General features: G+C 42.6%; 1 protein-coding gene and 1 non-coding gene across 2 annotated transcripts in view; one reads left to right on the top strand and one right to left on the bottom strand.

Moving 5' to 3' along the window:
- The window catches only part of Pi4ka (phosphatidylinositol 4-kinase alpha), a 132,125-nt gene that overhangs the window by 84,735 nt on the left and 26,708 nt on the right, over positions 1–20,682 (bottom strand). The window contains exons 4-9 of the mRNA XM_050123004.1: positions 15,662–15,750; positions 9,402–9,474; positions 8,308–8,567; positions 5,036–5,102; positions 3,428–3,576; positions 693–758 (exon numbers count right to left, since the gene is read on the bottom strand). Coding sequence (XP_049978961.1) covers positions 693–758; positions 3,428–3,576; positions 5,036–5,102; positions 8,308–8,567; positions 9,402–9,474; positions 15,662–15,750 — 704 coding nt within the window. The remainder of the gene's footprint in view (positions 1–692; positions 759–3,427; positions 3,577–5,035; positions 5,103–8,307; positions 8,568–9,401; positions 9,475–15,661; positions 15,751–20,682) is intronic.
- LOC126489053 (U6 spliceosomal RNA) lies at positions 12,063–12,165 on the top strand. Its single transcript, XR_007588846.1, has one exon. It is a non-coding gene; the product is annotated as a U6 spliceosomal RNA (small nuclear RNA).

Below are 20,682 nucleotides of genomic sequence, written 5' to 3'. Positions count from 1 at the left end.
GAGTTCAAAGCCTGACTGTTCTATAAAGAGTTCCAGAACAGTCAGAGCTACAACAGTGAAACCCTGTCTTGAAAAACAAAAAAACAAACAAACAAACAAAAAAAAACCCATATCCCCACTAAAAAAATAAATAGAAAGCGTGCAAGAGCTAAGATTCAGGTTGACAGGAAAGACCTGCAGCAAAGTACCAGACTGCAACTTGGAGATATGACAGTGTGTCCCTTAGTCAGGACTAACCAAGAGCAAGCACACATGCCACAAACACTAACATCAACGTTTACTGATGCCAACTGCAGAGCAGATCTTAGCTCCAAATATATTTTTAAAAAGTCCCTCAGATACATACCATATATATGGCTGCCATGTCCCAGAAAGTACACCTTGCAGCTTTGAAAGCAACAAAGAAGCAAGGAGGATAAACTCCAGAAAGACCCAGGCTGACTGCAAGCTTCCTAAGTGTGTGACATGGTACATTAGTTAACCCTCATGAACCTCCTGACTGTGAAATGGAGACACTGAGCACCAGTCAGAGGCATGTGTGGTGATGGAATGAGAGGAGCCAGGGCAGGCAGGCAGGCGGGCGTGTGTGTGTGCTTGCTGGGACTCGAACCCTCCTGCAAGCAGTTCTGTTTTCTTGTTGCACATGTTTAAGTCAGGCTAATTTCATGGTGATGTCCTCAGAAGGTACTTACTTCCGTCACGCTGGCTACAACTCCATCTAAGAATTTGAGAACAGGCTCCTCAACAATCTTCTTCACCTGTTAGAGAGACAAAAATCACATGATTACACAAGGAGACAGGGATGCTAGCTTCTCCTACCTCATAACAAATGCATTGCTAGACAAAACCCATAAGGCTGAGGTGGAGCTCAATGGTAAGGAACATGCTTAGCATGCCCAAGATGTTGGATTCAATCCTCAAAATTTTTTTTTTTTTTTTTTTTTTTTTTTGTTTTTCGAGACAGGGTTTCTCTGTGGCTTTGAAGAGCCTGTCCTGGAACTAGCTCTGTAGACCAGGCTGGCCTCAAACTCACAGAGATCCGCCTGCCTCTGCCTCCCGAGTGCTGGGATTAAAGGCGTGTGCCACCACCGCCCGGCTTCAAAATTCTTAAAAGAAAAAAGTCAGGGGCCAGAGAGATGATTAAGTGGTTAAGAGCATTTGTTGCTCTTGCAGAAGTTCCAGGTTTGGTTCCCAGTACCACATGGGGGCTCACAACTGCCCATAACTCTAGTTTGAGGGGATCTGATGTCATCTTCTGACTTCCATGGCACCAAACATGCACACGATGTACATATATATGTAGGCAAAACATTTACATGCATAAAATAAATAAATATAAAAAAAATTTTAAAAGAAAAATGAAAAGAACACCATAAATTTGTAGTGATAAGTGTAATGGAAGTAGCTCAACAACTTATCAACTGAACAATGATCAAGCCATATGCAGAAAATGCCCTTACTATTCTAGCATCACTTACTATTCTTAGCGTCACAAAAACACCTTTGAATAAATCAAATATAGAGGAGAAGCACTGTTTTTAGTGGAGACTGAGCCTGCCCCTACCCTAGGTCTGCATAGTCTTTTTTTTTTTTTTAAGATTTATTTATTTATTATATATAGTGTACTACCTGCACTATGCCTGCAGGCCAGAAGAGGGCACCAGATCTCATTACAGATGGTAGTGAGCAACCTTGTGGTTGCTGGGAATTGAACTCAGGACCTCTGGAAGTGCAGTCAGTGTTCTTAACCTCTGAGCCATCTCTCCAGCTCTGGATCTACATATTCTTGACATACTCGACACTGGTCTCTTCTGAATGCAAATTTAGGACGCCTCTCGCATGTACTCAGGGTAAGGATTAAATGAAGAAGCCCTACAGAAGGCAGCAGCGTGAGTGAATGTGCTCAAAGCCAGAAGCAACTGTCATCCTGTTGCGTTCAGCTGTGCCCCCACACCCCGTAAAGGATCACCCCAGATAGGCTGGCTTATCGTTCACATCAACTCCCCGGAAGGCTTGGAGTAGGCACAGGATTCTCCAGAGTACTTGGCAATGCTGCACAGTGGCCTAGGAAGGGGCTAGAGCATGGAATGGCTGGGAAAGACTGTGGGGGCAGGGAGCCCTCAATGGTATTGGGTAAGGCTTTCCAAGTGTGGTGAGTTGGGGGAGGAATGTCCACACCCCTGTAAGGAACCCCTAACCCCCTACCTAGGCTCCATAGGAGTACCCAATAAATTCATTGGTTCTCCAGAGTGAACTTTGGAGGAATTCTGCCTCAGTTTGTCCTTGGGATCTGGGGCAGGGTGAGGGGGGGGAGAAGAGGGATTAACACTGCTTTCCTTCTCCCCTAGGACAGGAAGTTTACCCTCCTTCCCTCTGTAATTTGTCTCATTCTGTCTATTGTACCTGGGAATAATGGTATAGGCTGAAGACCCGATGCCAAAAATCTGAAATTCCAAACGTTCCAAAATCCAAACTACTTTTACATCAATATGTTGTCCCAAGTGTAAAACTCCACACCTGACAAAATTATTCAAGCCACTGCATAAGCCAGGCACGGCAGGCAGGCCTGTGGTCCACTCGAAGGCCAAGATAGAAGGATCTCTTGAGCTCGGAAGTTTGAGTCTAGCCTGAGCAACAGAGCAAAACTGTTTCAAATAAAAGAAAATAAGACTATAAAATAACTGTCTATATGTGTAAGGTGCATGGATATGAAGATTAAATGAGAGCAGGAGAGATGGCTCAGAGGTTAAGAGCACTGGTTATTCTAGAGGTTTGAGTTCAATTCCCAGAAACCACATAGTGGCTCACAACCATCTATAATGGGATCTGATACCCTCTTCCGGTAAGCAGATACAGCATTCATATACATAAATAAATCTAGCCAGGTGGTGGTGGCATACACCTTTACTCTCCAGCACTCAGGAGGCCGAGGCAGGTGGATCTGTGAGTTTGAGGCCAACCTGGTCTACAGAGCGAGTTCCAGGACAGACTCCAAGCTACTGAGAAACCCTGTCTCAAAAAACCAAAATAAACAAAGAAACAAACAAATAAATTAAAAAACAATAGAGGCTTCTTCTGATGGGCCTGGTGGCACAAATCTGCAATCTTAGCTACCTGGGTGGCTGAAACAGGAGGAATAAAGTTCAAGGCCTCTCTGGGTAAAATGGCTAAGGCCCTGTTTCAAAGTTAAAAGTGTTTTTTGTTTTTAAGTCTAGGAATATAGCTCACTGATAGAGAGGCCCAAGATTCAACCAATACCATGTTAGCCCAGCATAGCAATGCATGCCATCTGAGTACTCGGGAGGTAGAGACAGGAGAACTGTGAGTTCAAGGCCAGCCAGAGCTTCATTGCGCTCAAAAGACAAACAGGACTGAGTCTTCCGCTGCCTGAATTTCCTGTGGTCTATTTATCTCAGAGCTTGCTTACCAAGTTCAAGAGTTCCCGAAGCATTTCCAGTGGAATACTAAACTCCTTATAGGTGATGCCATTGAACAGGGGGGAGACAGAAAAGCTGGAGCTGATGGTGGAGAAGTAATACTCAGGCTCCAAGGCAGTCCCGTCAGGCAGGCAAGAGGCTGTCAGGAGAAAACAGTAAAACAAAAAAGACATGACTGACCCAGATAATTCCCCATAACCAATACAGCTGTGCAGATTGTTTTTGTTGCTAATACAATTCTTTTTTAATCTCAGGCTTCTCCGCACTCACAGCCATTGTCTTGCTTCAGTCCCCAAGTGTTGAGATTACAGGAATGTGTCACAGCTCTCCTGGTTTTTAAGGGAGGGAGGATTGACTCTGGATCATATTTTGAGGGTACAATCCATTACAGCAATGAAAGCATGGCAGGGGAAGCTGTGGTGGTCTAAAGCTTGAGGCTGCTTGATCACATCTGGGTGAATTGGGATGCCAAGAGCTCTCCTTGTACTTCTAGAGATGTGTGTGTGTGTGTGTGTGTGTCCGTGTCCCCATGCACGTGCACATGGGCACAGGAGCCCATGGAGGCCAGAAGAGAACATGTGCCCCTTAGAGCTGGAGTTTCCAGTGTTGTGAGTCACCTGGTGAAAATGATGGGAACTTAACTCAGGTCTCCCTCTGCTTTCTACCTTTTCAGATCAGGATGTGAGCTTTTGGCTGCTACTATTCCAGAGTAACACCTGCCTGCCTGTTGCCATCTTCCTGACACGACGGTCATGAGTTCCCCCTCTAAAACTGTAAGCAAGCCCTCAATTAAATGCTTTCTTTTTTAAATTTTTTTAAAAGATTTATTTATTTATTATATATACAACATTCCTTCCATGTATGTTTACATGCCAGAAGAGGGCACCAGATCTCATTATAGATGGCTGTGAGCCACCACGTGGTTGCTGGGAATTGAACTCAGGACCTCTGGAAGAGCAGTCAGTGCTCTTAACCTCTGAGCCATCTGTCCAGCCCTCTTTTTTAAATTTTTTAAAGATTTGTTTTATGTGTATTGTTGCTTTGCAGACATGCACATATGTGCACCATATGTGTATCCACAGGATCCACTGAAATTGGAATTACAAATGGCTGTGAACCACCATGTGGATACTGGGAAGTGAACTCAGATCCTCTGCAAGAACAGCAAGTGCTCTAACTACTGAGCCCCCTCTCCAGCCCCTAAATGCTTTCTTGTATAAGTTGCCTTGATCATGGCATCTCTTCAGCAATAGAACAGTGACATGACTTACTTTACACCTCTCTGAAAAGGTCACATAAGAATAAATATGGAAACAAAAGCAAATAATGAACTAAACCTCTGAAACCATAAGAAAACCCCAATTAAATGCTTTATTCTATAAGTTACCTTGGTCTCACAGCCAATAAACCAGTAACACACACACACACACACACACGGTGGGGGCATTTTATTTTTTTTTCTTTTTTGGTGGGGGCATTTTAAAATGAAAACAGAAATAAAGCTCACCACTCTAAATGCATGATGACAGAGTCCTCATTTTGCTGGGAACCCGTTATCTGACACTAGGTTAACATTTATGGTCCTAGGAGAAACCTACCTTCAAAGTAGTGAAAGGCAGATCCTCCAGGAGAGCTGGGTGGGGGCATACCACGCTCTGGGCTAACCTGAAAGCCATAAGGTACAGATCAGAAAAGAACCTGAAAACCAGTCACTCATCGCAGTCGCTCTCTGCCAGCTGCTGTCCACACTTGAACTCCAGCGTCACAGCCTTACCTCCTCGCTGAAGTCTACTGCTGTCATAGCATTTTTTGCTGTATATTATAACACCAGTAACTATATATTTTATATTTGTTTACTATGTTGAATCTGCCTCCCACCTTCTTTTGGGGACAAAGTCTTGCAATGGTCAGACTGGAGCTTGCTATGTAGACCAGGCTGACCTCTGCTTCCTGAGTGCTAGGACTAAAGGTGTGCAACCCCACACCCAGCTTGAGCTGAATTTTTCTTAATGTTTTGTGTCCTCTTTTTCCCACGAGTCACACATTGATGCAAACATACATACATGCACAAATCCATGCATGTAGGGTTTTTGAGGAAAATGGTGTTTACAGAACTGCAGGGTCTTATATGTATGAGGCAATACCTCACTCCTCAGAATGATATACTATTTTCTTAAAAAATGAAATAGCATCTTGCTATGTAGCCCAATCTGCCTCAAACTCATGATTCTCTACTTGAGCTTGTTGAGTACTGGGCCTGCAGGTAAGTGCTACTAAGTCCACTGCAATTATATACTTCCTTATTTTCAAAAGATAACACCTTTTGTTTGTTTGTTTTCAAGACAGGGTTTCTCTGTAGCTTTGGAGCCTGTCCTGGAGCTAGCTCTTGTAGATTAGGCTGGCTTCAAACTCAAATATCCACCTGTCTCTGCCGAGTACTGGGATTAAAAGCGTATGCCACCACCACCTGGCCAATTTTTTAAATTTTTATTCATTATTTCTATATGTAGGTGAGTGTCCGTCTGAGTTTAGTTGCAACACACATGCAGAGGAACTCTTGGAATCCAAAAGAAAAGGCCAGAATTACAGAAACTGGGGATTGGAGGGTTGTGAGCCGCCTGATGTAGGTGCTAGAAGCTGAACCCAGGTCATACGCAAGAATAGTAAACACTGTTAACCTTTGAGCCCCAACTATATATTTTTTGCTGGTTTGTATGTGCATGTACGTGTATGTTTCATACAAGTGCACTTTTGTGTATGTGGAGGTTGGAGAACAACCCTGGGGCTTTCTGCTGGACAGACATCCATTTTCTTTGAGACAAGGTCTTTCATTGGCTTAAAGCTTACCAATTAAGCTAGACTGGCTAGCCAGCCAGCACAGGGATCTCCATGCTAGGCTCACAAGCATATACCGCAAACACTCAGCATTTTTCCTGAGTTGTGGGGAATAAACTCAGATCCAATGCTTGCAAAGCACACAATTTACAAACCAGCCATTGCCACCGCTCTCAATTACATGCTGTTTTTAATTTCAATTTTAATTTTTATTACATTTTTTATTTCATTATTCCATATGAGTATTTTGTCTGTATGTATGTCTGTCTGTGCTCCACATATGTGCCTGGTGTCCCCAGAGGCAAGAAGAGAAACTAGAGTTAAAGATGGATGTGCACTACAATGTGGGTGCTGGGAGCCCTTCAATTACATACTTCTTACAGGCACCAACTATCTCAGAATAAAGTCTGAGAAGGGTGATGTAGTTTATTTGGCAAATGACTGGCCTACCACATAGGAAGCCGTCAGTTCGAGTCTCTGGTGGCTATTCTTGGTTGCCAACTTAACTACATCTGGAATCAACTAAAACCCAAGAGGTTGGGTACATTCATAAGGGATTTGTTTTGTTTTGTTTTTGAGACAGAGTTTCTCTGTGTAGCCTTGGCTGTCCTAGAACTTTGAAGATCAGGTTGGCCTTGAACTCAGAGATCCACCTGCCTCTGCCTCCTGAGTGCTGGGATTAAAGGTATATACTACCATACCCGTTGGGATTTTTCTTTCTTAATTAAACCATTTGAAATGGGAAGACTCACTTTTATACAGATCTTTTGAGGTGGGAAGATCCACCTTTATCTGGGCCATATTTTCTGGTGGCAGCCTATATGAGGACATGGTAGAAGGAAGCTTGCTCTCTTTGCCTGCCTGGTCTCACTCTTGCTAACAAGGCTATTCCTTCACTGGCATTACAGCCTACTTCTTTAGGGTTCTGGTGTATAACTGAAGACCAGCTGAGACATGCAGACTCATAGACTGAAAAACTACTTGATTCTTGGACCTTCTATTGGTAAATAGTCACTAGTTGGACCATAGCCTGTAAGCTATTCTAATAAATATGAACATAGATTCATTCTATCAGTTCTGTTCCTTTAAAGAACCCTAACACAAATCCCTAGTACTACATATGGTGGCAATATGTAATCCTAGCACGAGGGTGATAGAAACAAGAGGATCAAATTCATGGTCATTTTCAGCTCCAGAACAACTTTGAGGCCAGCTTGGGCCAAATGTCTCAAAAATAAAACAAACCAAAACCAACAAAATCCCACCAGAAACAGAGTTTGGCAACAAAGCATTTCACAATTATGAAATCACTGACAAACATAAAAAGAAGGCTGGCACAGCAGCACTCTCCTTTGTTCTCAGCACTTAGAAGGCATAGTGAGAAAGGTAAGTTTGAGGCCAGCATGTATGTAGTAAGACCCTCTTAACAACCTGTCTTGCATGTGTAAAACCCTAGGAATTGATCTCTGGTACAACGACAAGTACGTAATTTTAAAAAGCCAGGTGTGCTGGTGCATCCTTGGAATCCTAGCACTGAGGAGGCTGAGGCAGGAGGATCAGTGGAAGTTTGAGGTCATTCTAGTCTGCAGGGTAAGTCCCTAAACAAATCTTAAAAAGGGGGCTGGGCAATGGTGGCACACTCCTTTAATCCCAGCACTCGGGTGGCAGAGGCAGAGGGATCTCAGTGAATTCAAGGACAGCCTGGTCTACAGAGTAAGTTCTGGGACAGGCTCCAAAGCTATCTCAAAAAACTAAACAAAACAAACAAAAAAGGGATTAGTCTTAAGCAAGCTCGGTGGCTCACTTCTGTAATCCTAGTACTCAAGAGGTTGAGGAGGGAGGGCTATGAGTTCTCAGCCATCTGGGTCACATAGTGAGTTCTAGGAAGATCCTGTCTTGAACACAGAAAAAAAAAGGGGCAAATCTTTTTTTTTTCTTTTTTTAAATAACAAGAGAACTCTAATAAGAACCTCAAATTACACACAAGTGTTTCTTTGCTCTTGCCCCTGAGCACTCCCCTGGGACCCAGCCGCACCTGAGAAATGCTGGACACACTGCTGGTCTTCCTCTTCAGTGTACCCTCCTGACACACAGTTAGCAGATTGCTGGGTAGGATGGAGCGGAAGTCATTAAAGGAACGCCTTCGGACACCTTCTAGCTCCTCTGGGATTCTCAGAGAATGAGGAGGGACTTTGGGAAAGAGCTTTGAGAGGAGAGATTCTTCTGAGTTGCTGTACCGTCCAAATGATCTGGAGATTCCTATCAGGCATGGGACTGCATACTTGCAAAGGTATTCTAGAAGATCAAGTGAGAGTCATAACACAAGAGTTACTTATGACAGCCACACTGCAACAATTTGTACCACTAGCTAACATTTTACAAACTATTCCTGACAACTGTGAAGGCTGAGAACAAGCCATAGTTCCAGGGTTAACCCAAGGGTTAGCTGACGACATTTGCAGTCTGTCATGACCAGGAATGTCAGATTGTATCTCTATCACATTTGCTTTCCTTGGGAGGTCTTGATCTATCCATAGCACATCCCAATCAGTAATATAGTTGGGTCATGCTTAGGTATGTGACCACTCCAGATTACAATGGTTGCCCTATTTACACTCTGGGAAAAGTGACCTATAGAAGTCAACTACCCCCATATTATATCGGGCAAAATGAAGACTCAGAAGGGTAAAGTTACTTGTCAAGGATACTTGGCATTTGTATACAGAACTATGCTCGTAACCCCATGTGGCCTCTCAGTATACCAGCACACAAATGTAACCTAATGGAAAAGTTTCTATTCATCAGGTGTATACAAAGAATAAACCAACAAAACAAAGAAACAGAAAACAAATAAGGGAAGGGAAAGGAGAAGCCAGTGAGATGACTCAGTGGGTAGAAGTCCTACCCTTGCAATCCAATGAACTGAGTTTCACTCCTGGATCCCATGGTAGAGGAGAGAACCAACTCCCAAAAGTTAGTTTTCCTTTGACCACACATATGCATACCTTTGAGCTTGAGTACACACACACACACACACACACACACACACACACACTATACGCAGATTCAAATAATAAATAAAATTTTAAAAATTTAAAATAAAGTAGTCTAGAGGATTTCTAATCATACCTTTTTCTTGAATTTCCACGGTCTGGCACATTCCCAAAAGGACATGCATAACCTGCAAGAGTGCCTCTAAAATCTGTAACAGTCAAGGGCACAAAACAAACCCATTAACAAAACTAGTATTACAAAATTCAGTCAAAATTTGAAGGTGCTTTAGACATTATCTTGACCAACCCTATCCATTTCCCCACAATAGCTGTGCCAGGGGCTAGCTGCTAACCTCACAGACAAGCTTCTTCTAAGCCTGGACCAGTAGTGTCTTCCTAGGTCTTGTACCCACTGCTCTGGGCCATTTTTCCTTCGCTTTCTCTAAAAAGGTCTTCAAAACATCTTTTCCTAGTTAAAAGGGCTTAGTTCTTTTCAGTTTCACTCTGTATGATCATAATTCTTCATGACTCTGTCATCTGCTTACCAATGTACAACAGCTCACTTCTCTACATATCCCATGAAGTGTGGGACTCAGAACACACACATGAATACTCACCCAGACAAATCCACATTTGCGGGAGTCTAGACTTCTTTGTGGGAGCCACTAGCTTTTAGTTTTTTTGTTTTTGTTTTGTTTTGTTTTGTTTTGTGAACACTTCACATTGTTGGCTACATAAAACATTTAAATAATCATCTTCACACATGTTGGCCTTTGCTTTTCTTTCTACATGTTGTTCTTAAGCTATGAAACTTATGCAGCTGGTATTTTTAACTTTTTGTTTGTAGCTCACCAGACTGGGATGCAAAGCCACACAACTAAAAGCAAGAAACAGATGTGACAAGATTTGTTCATAAGTAGTCAATATTCTTATATCTTCCTAATATTAATAATACTACTGAAATAGTGGGGTAAGAAACGGCTCAGCTATTAAGAGCATTTTCTGATCTTGCAGAGGAGTTCACTTTGGCTCCCAGCACCCACATGGCAGTTTACAACTGTATGTAACCCTAGTTCTAGGGGATCCAAGCTCCTCTTCTGGCCTCCAGTGGCACCAGGCAGGGGTGTGTGATGTACATATACATACAGAGATCCAGGTAAAATGCTCATACACATAAAATAGAAGCAAATGAATCCAGTGGGCATGAGAATCGTTTCTGTTTTATACACTTTATAGACATAGCCTGACACAGTTTGATTCATTTGTTTTATGTACTTTATACTCACAGCCTAGCACAGTTTTATTCAGTGTTTTAAATGAGTCTGCACTGAATGCAGCGAGACACAGAATTTTCTACTGGTGGAGTGATATTAGTGATCAAAATTTCAGATTTTGGATTCTTTGTTTTATTTTTTATTTTATTTGTTTGTTTTGAGACATGGTTTCTCTGTGTAGCCCTGGCTGTCTTAGAACTTGATCTGTAGACCAGGCTGGCCTCCAACTCAGAGAGGTACCTGCCTCTGCCTCCCAAGTGCTGGGATTAAAAGCGTGCACCACCTGGCTTCAGATTTTGGATTCTTTACTAGTGACATTCAATCTGTACTTTTTTCTAATTTCATCAATTTCATTGTTGGCCACATTATTTTGGCAAACTTTATTAATAGATAAAGCCTTATTGTTTAACACCTTTAATCCCAGCACCCAGGAAGCAGAGGCTAGCAGTTATCTGTGAATTCAAGGCCAGTCCACAGTCTATACAGTGAGTTCCAGACCAGTCAGAGCACCCTAGAGAGACTCTGCTTAAAAAAAAAAATCAAAACAACAACAAAACCCAACCAACCAACCAGCCAAAAACAAACAAAAACCAGCACTGTGATGCTGTTCTTGATTGTCACTAAAATCCAATTAAATGGATACACCTGTTAGGGAATATTCATAATGAACTCATTAGAAATAGGAAGATCCACCTTTGTTCTGGGACACGCCTTCTACTGGCAGCCTATATAAGCACATGAAAGCAGGAAGCTCTTGTCTGCCTGCTTGCCCTTGCTCACTTTCTGGCAAGTCCATCCTTCATGGCATCATAGCCTGCTTCTTTGGGATTCTTGGACCTTCTGTTGGTGACAGCCACTGTTGGACTAGCTGGACCACAGCCTGTAAGTCACTCTAATAATCTCATACATACATACATACATACACATACACACATATACACACATAAAGCTGTTCATTTTATCACCTCTCTTCTTTAGAGACTCCTAACTAATACAGACTTTGGTACTAAAAGTGGTTCTAGAACAACAGAAGTATAGGGTGGATTTTTTAAGTATCTGGAATAGGCTTTCCTATTTGCTGACACAGTTACTGAAGTCTTTCCTAGAAGCTTGGAGTATTGAAAGTCATCATGTGAAGTATATTACAAACTGAAGGAGACAAATTCATCTGATTATCCGGATTCACCAACTTGTGAGAGGCAATGAACTTGGTGACTGTATATAAAACTTTTTTCTTAATATTTATTTATTTATTATGTATACAATATTCTGTCTGTGTGTGTTTGCAGACCAGAAGAGGGCAGCAGACCTCATTACAGATGGTTGTGAGCCACCATGCGGTTGCCGGAAATTGAACTCATGACCATTGGAAGAGCAGGCAATGCTCTTAACCACTGAGCCATCTCTCCAGCTCCCTGTATATAAAACTTATGACAATTTGTGGGACAGTAAGGAAAATGATGACACCAATGGTTGCTACCATCTCTGCATAAATTGGCAAAGGGAAAGAATGAGCCTCATGCTTGCTTTAGCAGCACATATACTAAAACTAGAACAATACAGAGAGGATTAGCATGGCTCCTATGCAAGGATGACACACAAATTTGTGAAGCATTCCATATTAAAAAAAAAATGGGCTTTGAGGTAAAATGAACCAGTTTCCAGCACTCCGAACCGTGAAGGGCAACAATGAACTGATCAGCTCCAGGCGCACGTAAATAGTCTAAAGGTTTCGAAGTGAGCCCTAGAGGAGACTCTTCTCTCCAGCAGCCACAGAGCTCAAGTTGCTCTGTGGAAAATCAAACTGAAGCCCTCATTATAAGGTTAGCATAATTACAGCTAAACTAAAGTACCAGCCTCAGAAGGTGCTGGCAGTTAAAGGCATTAATTGGTAGAGGATGGAGATGTGTGGAAAGACCCTATTGAAGCTGAGAATTTGAACCCTCAGATTCTCAAGGGTTTATCTCACCTGAGGAAGCAGTCTCCCCACCCTCAGTAGATGTACTCCCACCCCACTCCTGAAATACTACCTTTTCCAGTATTTGACTGAGGAAATTAATCCTTCACTGTCTGCTAAACCAGCAGTGACTTTCTCTGAAGGAAATGCTAGCAAAGACAATACTGATGTCCCTCAGAGCCCAGCTCTCGGCCTGTGACCAGACTTAGGAGAGATAAAGAGAAACGGAGAAGTGTGGTGTACTGCTACTACTACAGAGCTTAATGAGCTTGCTAATTCATGCAAGCAAAAGTCTGGGGAATATCAGGTCTCAGGTAGTCCAGCAGCCAGTCCAAATATCCTGAAATGAGCATAAATTGGACTGTAGGAGGATTTCTGGAGGTTAGATAAAAGCTAGCATTTCTCAAGAACTTGTGAAATTGGTTCCCAGCTGTCAAAAGGAGTCATTTCCTTTACCTCTGGCAGAAGGACATATGGCTACCTTTGGTGCCAATCAGCATATCAAAGTTCATGCTGGCCTCCAGGCTCCCTCAGTATCACAAGTACCTGTGATACATTTCAAAGTCCATGCAAGCATCCTTCTTACCTCCTCTTCTGGAAATTCCCGACAGCTCAAGGGCTTCTCTCTACACAGCTACTGATCTGTCTTATAATCCTGCTACTGTCATTATGCTTTCTTCATTCTCTATTCCCTGTTACTTTCCATCCTCTCAGGGAGTCCCGGGTTACATACCTCTCTTATTTTCTAACTCTCCTTTACTATGCTCTATTCCCTGTCTTTCCCCTTCTCTAGGGGATATGTGTGGGGATGGATCACAACGGTGTGGGATAATTGTGGAAGGAACATAAAACTGGATCAGGCTGAGTTTATTTATATGGATCCCCTGAGTGGAGAGTCTAGGTTTAATATGGAAGGAATGCTAAAAAAGGAATCAAAAGCTTGTTTGAATGGTTACTGGAAACATTTGTCAAAAGAGAGCCTACTGAAAAGGAGTTGGAGATGTTAAGGCTCAGGGAAATTGCAATCCTAAAGTGGGTACACTGTAAAACCTAATCCTCCACACTGGGAAGGCACAGAAGACACACACTTCACTGAGCCTTATAAGTCTTTAAGACACAAACTGTGAGAGGGCCACTGAATCAGTAAAGGCAGGATGATCACAGCTATTACAGTGGGCATGTAATGAGTCCTACTGCTGTGAAGACACACCATGGCCACAGCAACTCTTGTGAGAAAAGCATTTAATTGGGCTGGTTTGCAGTTTCAGAGGCTCAGTCCATTACCGTCAAGGCAGGCAGCAGGCATGACATATGGTGCTGGAGAAGTAGCTAACAGCTCCTCATCCATAAGCAAAGAGAGGGACTGGGCCTGGCATGGGCTTTTGAAACCTGAAAGTTTGCTCCCAGTGACGTACTTCGTCCAACAAAGCTATTTCCTAACCTTTCTTAAATAGTGCCATTCTCTGATGACTAAGAATTCAAATATATGAGCCTACGGGGACCATTCTTACTCAAATCACCATCGGCACCATAGACAAAGCAATGTCTATATGGCCTGACTTGTAATGGTCAGCAGAGGCAAAGTGGATTTTATGGTGGCATGACTCCTATGGATCTTTGGTACTGGTTAATCAATCAGGGTATTTATAGGAAGAAATACATAAGAAATCTGCTGCATTTTTATTTGATCCATATAAGCAGAAAAATTCTCAAACTCACAATATTGCTCTCTGTCCCCCAAGTTCTGAGATTACAAGTTAAAAAAAAAAAAGCTTCTGGTTTCTAGGTCTTAAAAACTGATTTTCTGAATAATAAGTCTGATTAAGAACAAGGTTGAGCTTGGCAGTGGTGGTGCATGTCTTTAATCCCAGCACCCAGGAGGCAGAGGTGAAGCCAGCCTAGTCTACAGAGTGAATTCCAAGACAGCCTGGGCTACACAGAGAAACCATGTCTCAAAAAACCAAACCAAAACAAAACAAACAAACAAAAAAACACAAAATGGATTGGCTCCTGAGAAACCACACTGGAGGTTAACCTCAGACCTATACATGCACACATATGGTAAAGGAAGGAAATATTACATATGTTGGCAACTGAAACCAGAAAAGTCACAAAGGCGAAGTGTTCAAATAAAAAAAAAACTTTTCTTCTCTGAGGGCTGGAAAGTGGTGAGGTGATTGCACTTGATTATGAAGACTGGAGATCGAATTCCCAGAAACCTATCTAAATGCCTAGTGGGTACAGCTGCCCATCTGTAATTCCAGCCTTGGAAGGTAACAACAAGGGACTGATGCTAGCAAGATGCTAGCAAGACTAACTATACTGTGAGCTCTAAATTTGACTGAGAGAATGAATAAGATGGAAGAGCAGTTCAGAGCACGCCTTTAATCCCAGCACTTGGGAGGCAAAGGCAGGCGAATATCTGAGTTTGAGGCCAGGATGGTCTGCAGAGCGAGTTCCAGGACAGCCAAGGCTACACAGAGAAACCCTATCTCAAAAAAACATAATCAACAAATAAAAAAACAGGTGAGGGGAGCAATGGAGGATGATTCTCAACAGCAGCCTCAGGCCTCCATGTGCAAGGTGCACACAGGAGCCTGTGCATGCATGTACATCACACCACACATACATACAAACAAAAAAGGAAAAAGTATCTTCTACGAGCAACTTCAATCAAGAACCTCGAGGAGGAAGTGAGCCACCTCTGCCCTCCTTTTTCTGCCCACCTCACACATGGTATACTGAATGAGACCAGACTCATGAGATCCTGAAAGATGCCCAGAATATCACAGTTGAAAAGAACTGCTATTACAGCATCAAATAAAGGGGCTGGGGAGATGGTAGAGTGGGCAAAGGTGCATACTATAAAAGCAATAAGATAGGAGTTGAAATTTCCAGGACCCATATAAAAAAGCTGGGAATACTGTGCAGACAGACAGACAGACAGATAAGGGATTTTATACACAAGAGTGAAGAGCTCAAGAGTAAAACACTCAATATCCTCCTCTGGCCTACGTATGTACACATATGTAACAAGACATATACATACACACACAAACAGTACCAAATAAAACAAACACAACCCAATCATGCTTCACACCCCTTTCCATCATTCTGGGGTTCTTTTTGATTAGCATCCAGGCACCACAGTCATCAGATGCTTACCTCATCCCTCAGGGAGGGGTCCCTGTAAGCCACATCGGACAGCAAAGTGACCAGGCAGAAGCTGAAGCTCTCTGCAACTGGGAGGTGACCTGGAAGACAGGAGGTTCGAATGAAATAAAGCACCAGACACAGCTGGCTCAGCATGCCCCTTTTCTCACCCAGCCTGCCAAAGGACCGGCTTAAATGAGGAAAGAAAGCAGATGTGGTAGCTCAAGCATGTAATTCCAACACTTAGGCAGTAGACAGGAAAATCGGAAGTTCAAAGTTATTCTCACCACACAGAGAATTTGAGGCCTGGCTGGGATATATGAGATCCCACCTCAAAAAACAAAACAAAAACAAACAAAAAAACCATATAACAACAACAAAAGAGCTCAAAGAAGACAAGGGTTTGGTTTGCTGGGCTTCTGTTCTATCTGTTTATCATAGACTTTTGTAGTAATTTTTAGTTGTTTTTAATTATACTGTGTGTGTGTGACACATGTATGTAGAGGTCAGAGAAAGGACAACTTGTAAGATCAGTTTTTTCCTTCCCATGTGAGTCCCAGGGACTGAACTTCTGGTAACCAAATATGAACTTGAACCCTTGTTTTGTGTTGTGTGTGAGGAGGCACAGCTGCAGCATTCTTGTGGATATTAGAAGGTAGTCTCAGGTGTGGGTGGGCCCTTACCTTTCATTTTGTTCACATTCCTTTTTGTTAGTGTTGTACTGTATATTTCCACTGAGCTTGCCTGCAAGCTTCCATGGGATTCCCCTGTCTCCAGCTCCTGCCTTGCTGGAGTGCTGAGATAGATCTCTCAGACCTGACTGACCAAAATCCAGCTTTTACATTGATGCTACGGTCTGAACTCAGGACATTAGGCTTGTGTGCCCACCTCCCTGGCCCAACCTTGAACTTATGATCTTCCTGCCTCTATCTCCTAAATGTTGAGATTACAAATTTGGTAATAGGATTATTGGTAATGGATTATTAGTTCCATGCCATGTTCATGTGGTGTTGGTGATGGAGGAAGGTCATTGGCTAATAAAGAAACTGGCTTGGCCCATTTTATTGGTTAGAACATAGGTGGGTGGAGTAAGCAGAATAGAATTCTGGGAGGAAGAGGAAGTGAGGTCAGACTCTGCTCTGCTCCCGGAGAGACCCGACAGCTCTGCTCTCTGGAGCAGAGACGCCATGCTCAGCTCTCCCGGATAGACTCGACAGCTCTGCTCTTTGAAGCAGAGATGCCAAGCTCTGCTCTCCCAGGCAGCTCTGACCCAGGATGGACGTAGGCTAGAATCTTCCCGGTAAGCGCACCTTGGGGTGCTACAAACAATTATTAGAAATGGGCTAGTTCAGGTGCGAGAGTTAGCTGAGAAGAGGCTAGATAGACATGGGCCAAGCAGTGTTTAAATGAATACAGTTTGTGTGTTGTTATTTCGGGCATAAGCTAGCCAGGTGGCCAGGGTGCTGGGGACGCAGCCCCGCCACTCTTATTTCAACATGTTGGAAATGAAACTCAGGGCCTCAAGCATGTTGTAGACAAGCATTCTAACAAGTGAGTTATGTCTCCAACCCAAGAGATAAATCTAAAGGAAGTAATGGCACATGAGCGTTAGCCATCAAGTACATATTAGTATCACTCTAACAGAAGGAAACAGTCACAGGCATATGTGCATACTGGGCTGGAGATTGCACCAAGAGTTTCAGAGCTGGGAGCTGCTCTCATGATTATACCCTAGGCCATGCCCACAAACCTTTAAGTCCTTCTCAAATTAAGCCCAACAGTAGGGAAATTCTGCAAAGTAATAATGGCTGGAAAGAGCACCCCACCTAAAACAAAAGCTACAAGTATGCAGCCTTTCTGTTGAGTGTACATTCAAATGTAAGAACTATGGCCATTGTTCCAATCATGTGCTATCATGAATCGTAATCAATCTTAATACTGAATCAAAGACATAAGAGTACCCACTCTTTCTAAGCCAGGCGGTGATGGCGCACACCTTTAATCCCAGTTTGGGAGGCAGAAGCAGGTGGATCTCTGGGTTAGAAGTCAGCCTGGTCTACAAGATCGAGTTCTAGGACAGCCAAAGCTACACAGAGAAACCCTGTCTTGAATAAAAAAAAAAAAAAAGCCAAAACCACCCAAACAAACAGAGTACCCACTTGATGTGGGATTCCCCTCTGTATGCTGTGAATATGTTTTATTGCCATTGATTAATAAAGAAGCTACTTTCAGCCAATGGCTTAACAGAGTAAAGCCATGCAGAAAATCCAAACAGAGATGAAAAGAGAAAGAGAGAGAGAGAGAGAGAGAGAGAGAGAGAGAGAGAGCAGAGTCAAAGAGATGCCATGTAGCTGTTGAAAGAGACAGATACCTGGAAATCTTACCAGTAAACCACAAGCCTTGTGGTAAAATACAAAATAATAGAAATGGGTAAATTCAAGATGCAAGAGTTAGAGCCGGGTGGTGGTGGCACATGCATGCCTTTAATCCCAGAACTTTGGAGGCAGAGGCAGGGGGATCTCTGTGAGTTCAAGACCAGCCTGGTCTACAAGAGCTAGTTCCAGGACAGGCTCCAAAGCTACAGAGAAACCCTGTCTCAAAAAAAAAAAAAAAACACAACAACAACAACAAAAAAGTTAATAAGAAGCCTGAGCTAATAGGTCCAGCCGTGTTGTAATTAATATAGTTTCTGTGTGACTATTTTGGGTCTGAGTGGACAGGAATGAACGAGTGACCTCCGCCTATATCCACTTTTTGTGGATATTCTCAGTATACAGCAGAAAAATATTAGATTTCTACTAGAATTTTTAAATGATACCTAGGTAGCTCTGAAACATATGTGTGCATCAAAATCACTTTGGGGTTTTTCATAATTTAGATTCCCCACTTTGGGAACTACTACTCTAGATTTTAGCAGCATGAATTATACTGCTTTTCAAAAAAGAACAGGAGCAGCTTGGGACATGGGTTAGAAAGTATTGTGCCAAGCATGAGGACCTGAATTTGATCCCTAGCAACTACATGAAAAGCCAGGCATGCCAGCACACACTTGCAATCCCAGTGCGAGCTAGGCAGAGACAAGAAATGGAAGGATCCCTGAGACTTGCAAGCCAGCCAACCTAGTCTACTGTTGAGTTCCAGGAGGCCCTAGGTTTAGTCTCCAACACAATATAATTGCAGGTACATGCCTGAAATCCCTGCACTAGAAGTAGAGGTGGGAGGATCAGAAGTTCAAGGACAACCTCAGGTACCCATTGAGTGTGAGGCCAGACTGGGTTATATAAGACCTTATCCCAAGAGGATAGGGAAATGATTAAGACAAGTACTGCTCTAACAGGGGATTTAAAGTAGATTCCCAGACCCGTAGGGCAGCTCACAGCCATCTGTAACTCCAGTCCAAGGAGATCTGATGCCCTCTTCTGGCCTCTTTGGGCACCAGACACACATGTGATATAGACATAAATGCAGACAAAACATTCATATACTTAAAATGAATAAATTATTAATTAAAAATATTTTTAAAAACACCTTCTCAAGTGGATCTCTGTAAATTATGGGACAGCCTTGTCTATATAGTGAGTTTCATGCCAGCCAGAGCTACACAGAGAAACCTGCCTCAAAGAAAAAAAGAAAAAAGAAAAGAAGTGGGGCTGGAGAGATGACTCAGTGGTTAAGAGCATTGCCTGCTCTTCCAAAGGTCCTGAGTTCAGCAACCACATGTGGCTCACAACCATCTGTAATGAGGTCTGGTGCCCTCTTCTGGCCTGCAGACATACACACAGACAGAATATTGTATACATAATAAATAAATAAATATTTAAAAAAAAGAAAAGAAGTAAAAAGAAAAAAATTGCCTAAAAAAAAGGGTCAAATTACTTAAAATGTAAAAAAAAGATATGGGGGGGGTATGGCTGGAGAGGTGGTTTTCAGGTTAAGAGCAAATACTACTTTTGCAGGAGAACTCAATTTGGTTTCCACCATGAATGTCAGATGGTTTATAACTCCAGCTCCAGTAGAACCTGACATTTTTGGACTCTATGAGCACCTTGCTTACGTGCATGAGAGGACATGGATACACACACCCCACCCCCACATACACACCCCCCTCACATAAATATTACACACATATACCCACACCCACAAATTCACCCCTGACCCCCACACACCCTACACATATCCCAGTGTCTCAGACACATCCTCACACACACTCGGTGGAGAACATATTTAGCAAGCATGAGGCTCTGGGTTCAGTCCCCAGATCACACATAAATTCTATAAATTTATGTATTTTAACAGTATTTCAAACAAGTCAAAACTTTCATTCTAACATGAATCTGTGTATAGAAAAGTGATCTTTGTTTAAAATTTTTATTTATTATCCCAGATTTATGTGTATATCTGTCTGTGCACATTAGTGCAGTTTCCCTAAGATTTCAGGGGGTGGGGAGGAAGAGGAAAAGGAGGGGGAAAGAGGAGATGATGATGATGATGCTTGTTAGGTCTCAAAGAAACGGGCTAGAGAGATGAGTGCATCCTGCTTTTGTAGAGGACCCAAAAGTTTGTTCACTGACCAAGTTCATAACAGCTCTAGGAGCCATAGTGGCGCATGCCTTTAATCCCAGCACTCGGGAGGCAGAGGCAGGCGGATCTCTGTGTGAGTTCTAGGCCAGCCTGGTCTACAAGAGCTAGTTCCAGGACAGGCACCAAAAACTACAGAGAAACCCTGTCTCGAAAAAAAAATAAATAACAGCTCTAGGAGATCTGACACTCTTGTGGACTCTGAGCACTGCACTTACATGTACATACCTACACACATACACATACACACACTCCATATTTTATATATATATATATATATGTATATATATTTAAAGAAATGAACACCAATAGCTTATGTTATTAGGTAACAGTTGTAGATACAGACTTGTATTAATTACAGTCCTTTGAGTTGTGGAAACATCCATAATTTGAAAAGTCAGTTCTAGGCATGGTGGGTAACTAAAAAGGCTGAAAATACATAGATCAAGAGGTGT

Source organism: Alexandromys fortis, unplaced genomic scaffold (assembly GCF_014885135.2).
Source record: "Alexandromys fortis isolate MF-2015 unplaced genomic scaffold, M_Fortis_MF-2015_v1.1 scaffold_219, whole genome shotgun sequence".
Lineage (NCBI taxonomy): Eukaryota > Metazoa > Chordata > Mammalia > Rodentia > Cricetidae > Alexandromys > Alexandromys fortis.
The sequence above is the reverse complement of the archived record's forward strand: the minus strand, read 5'-3'. Positions and strand labels throughout refer to the sequence as shown.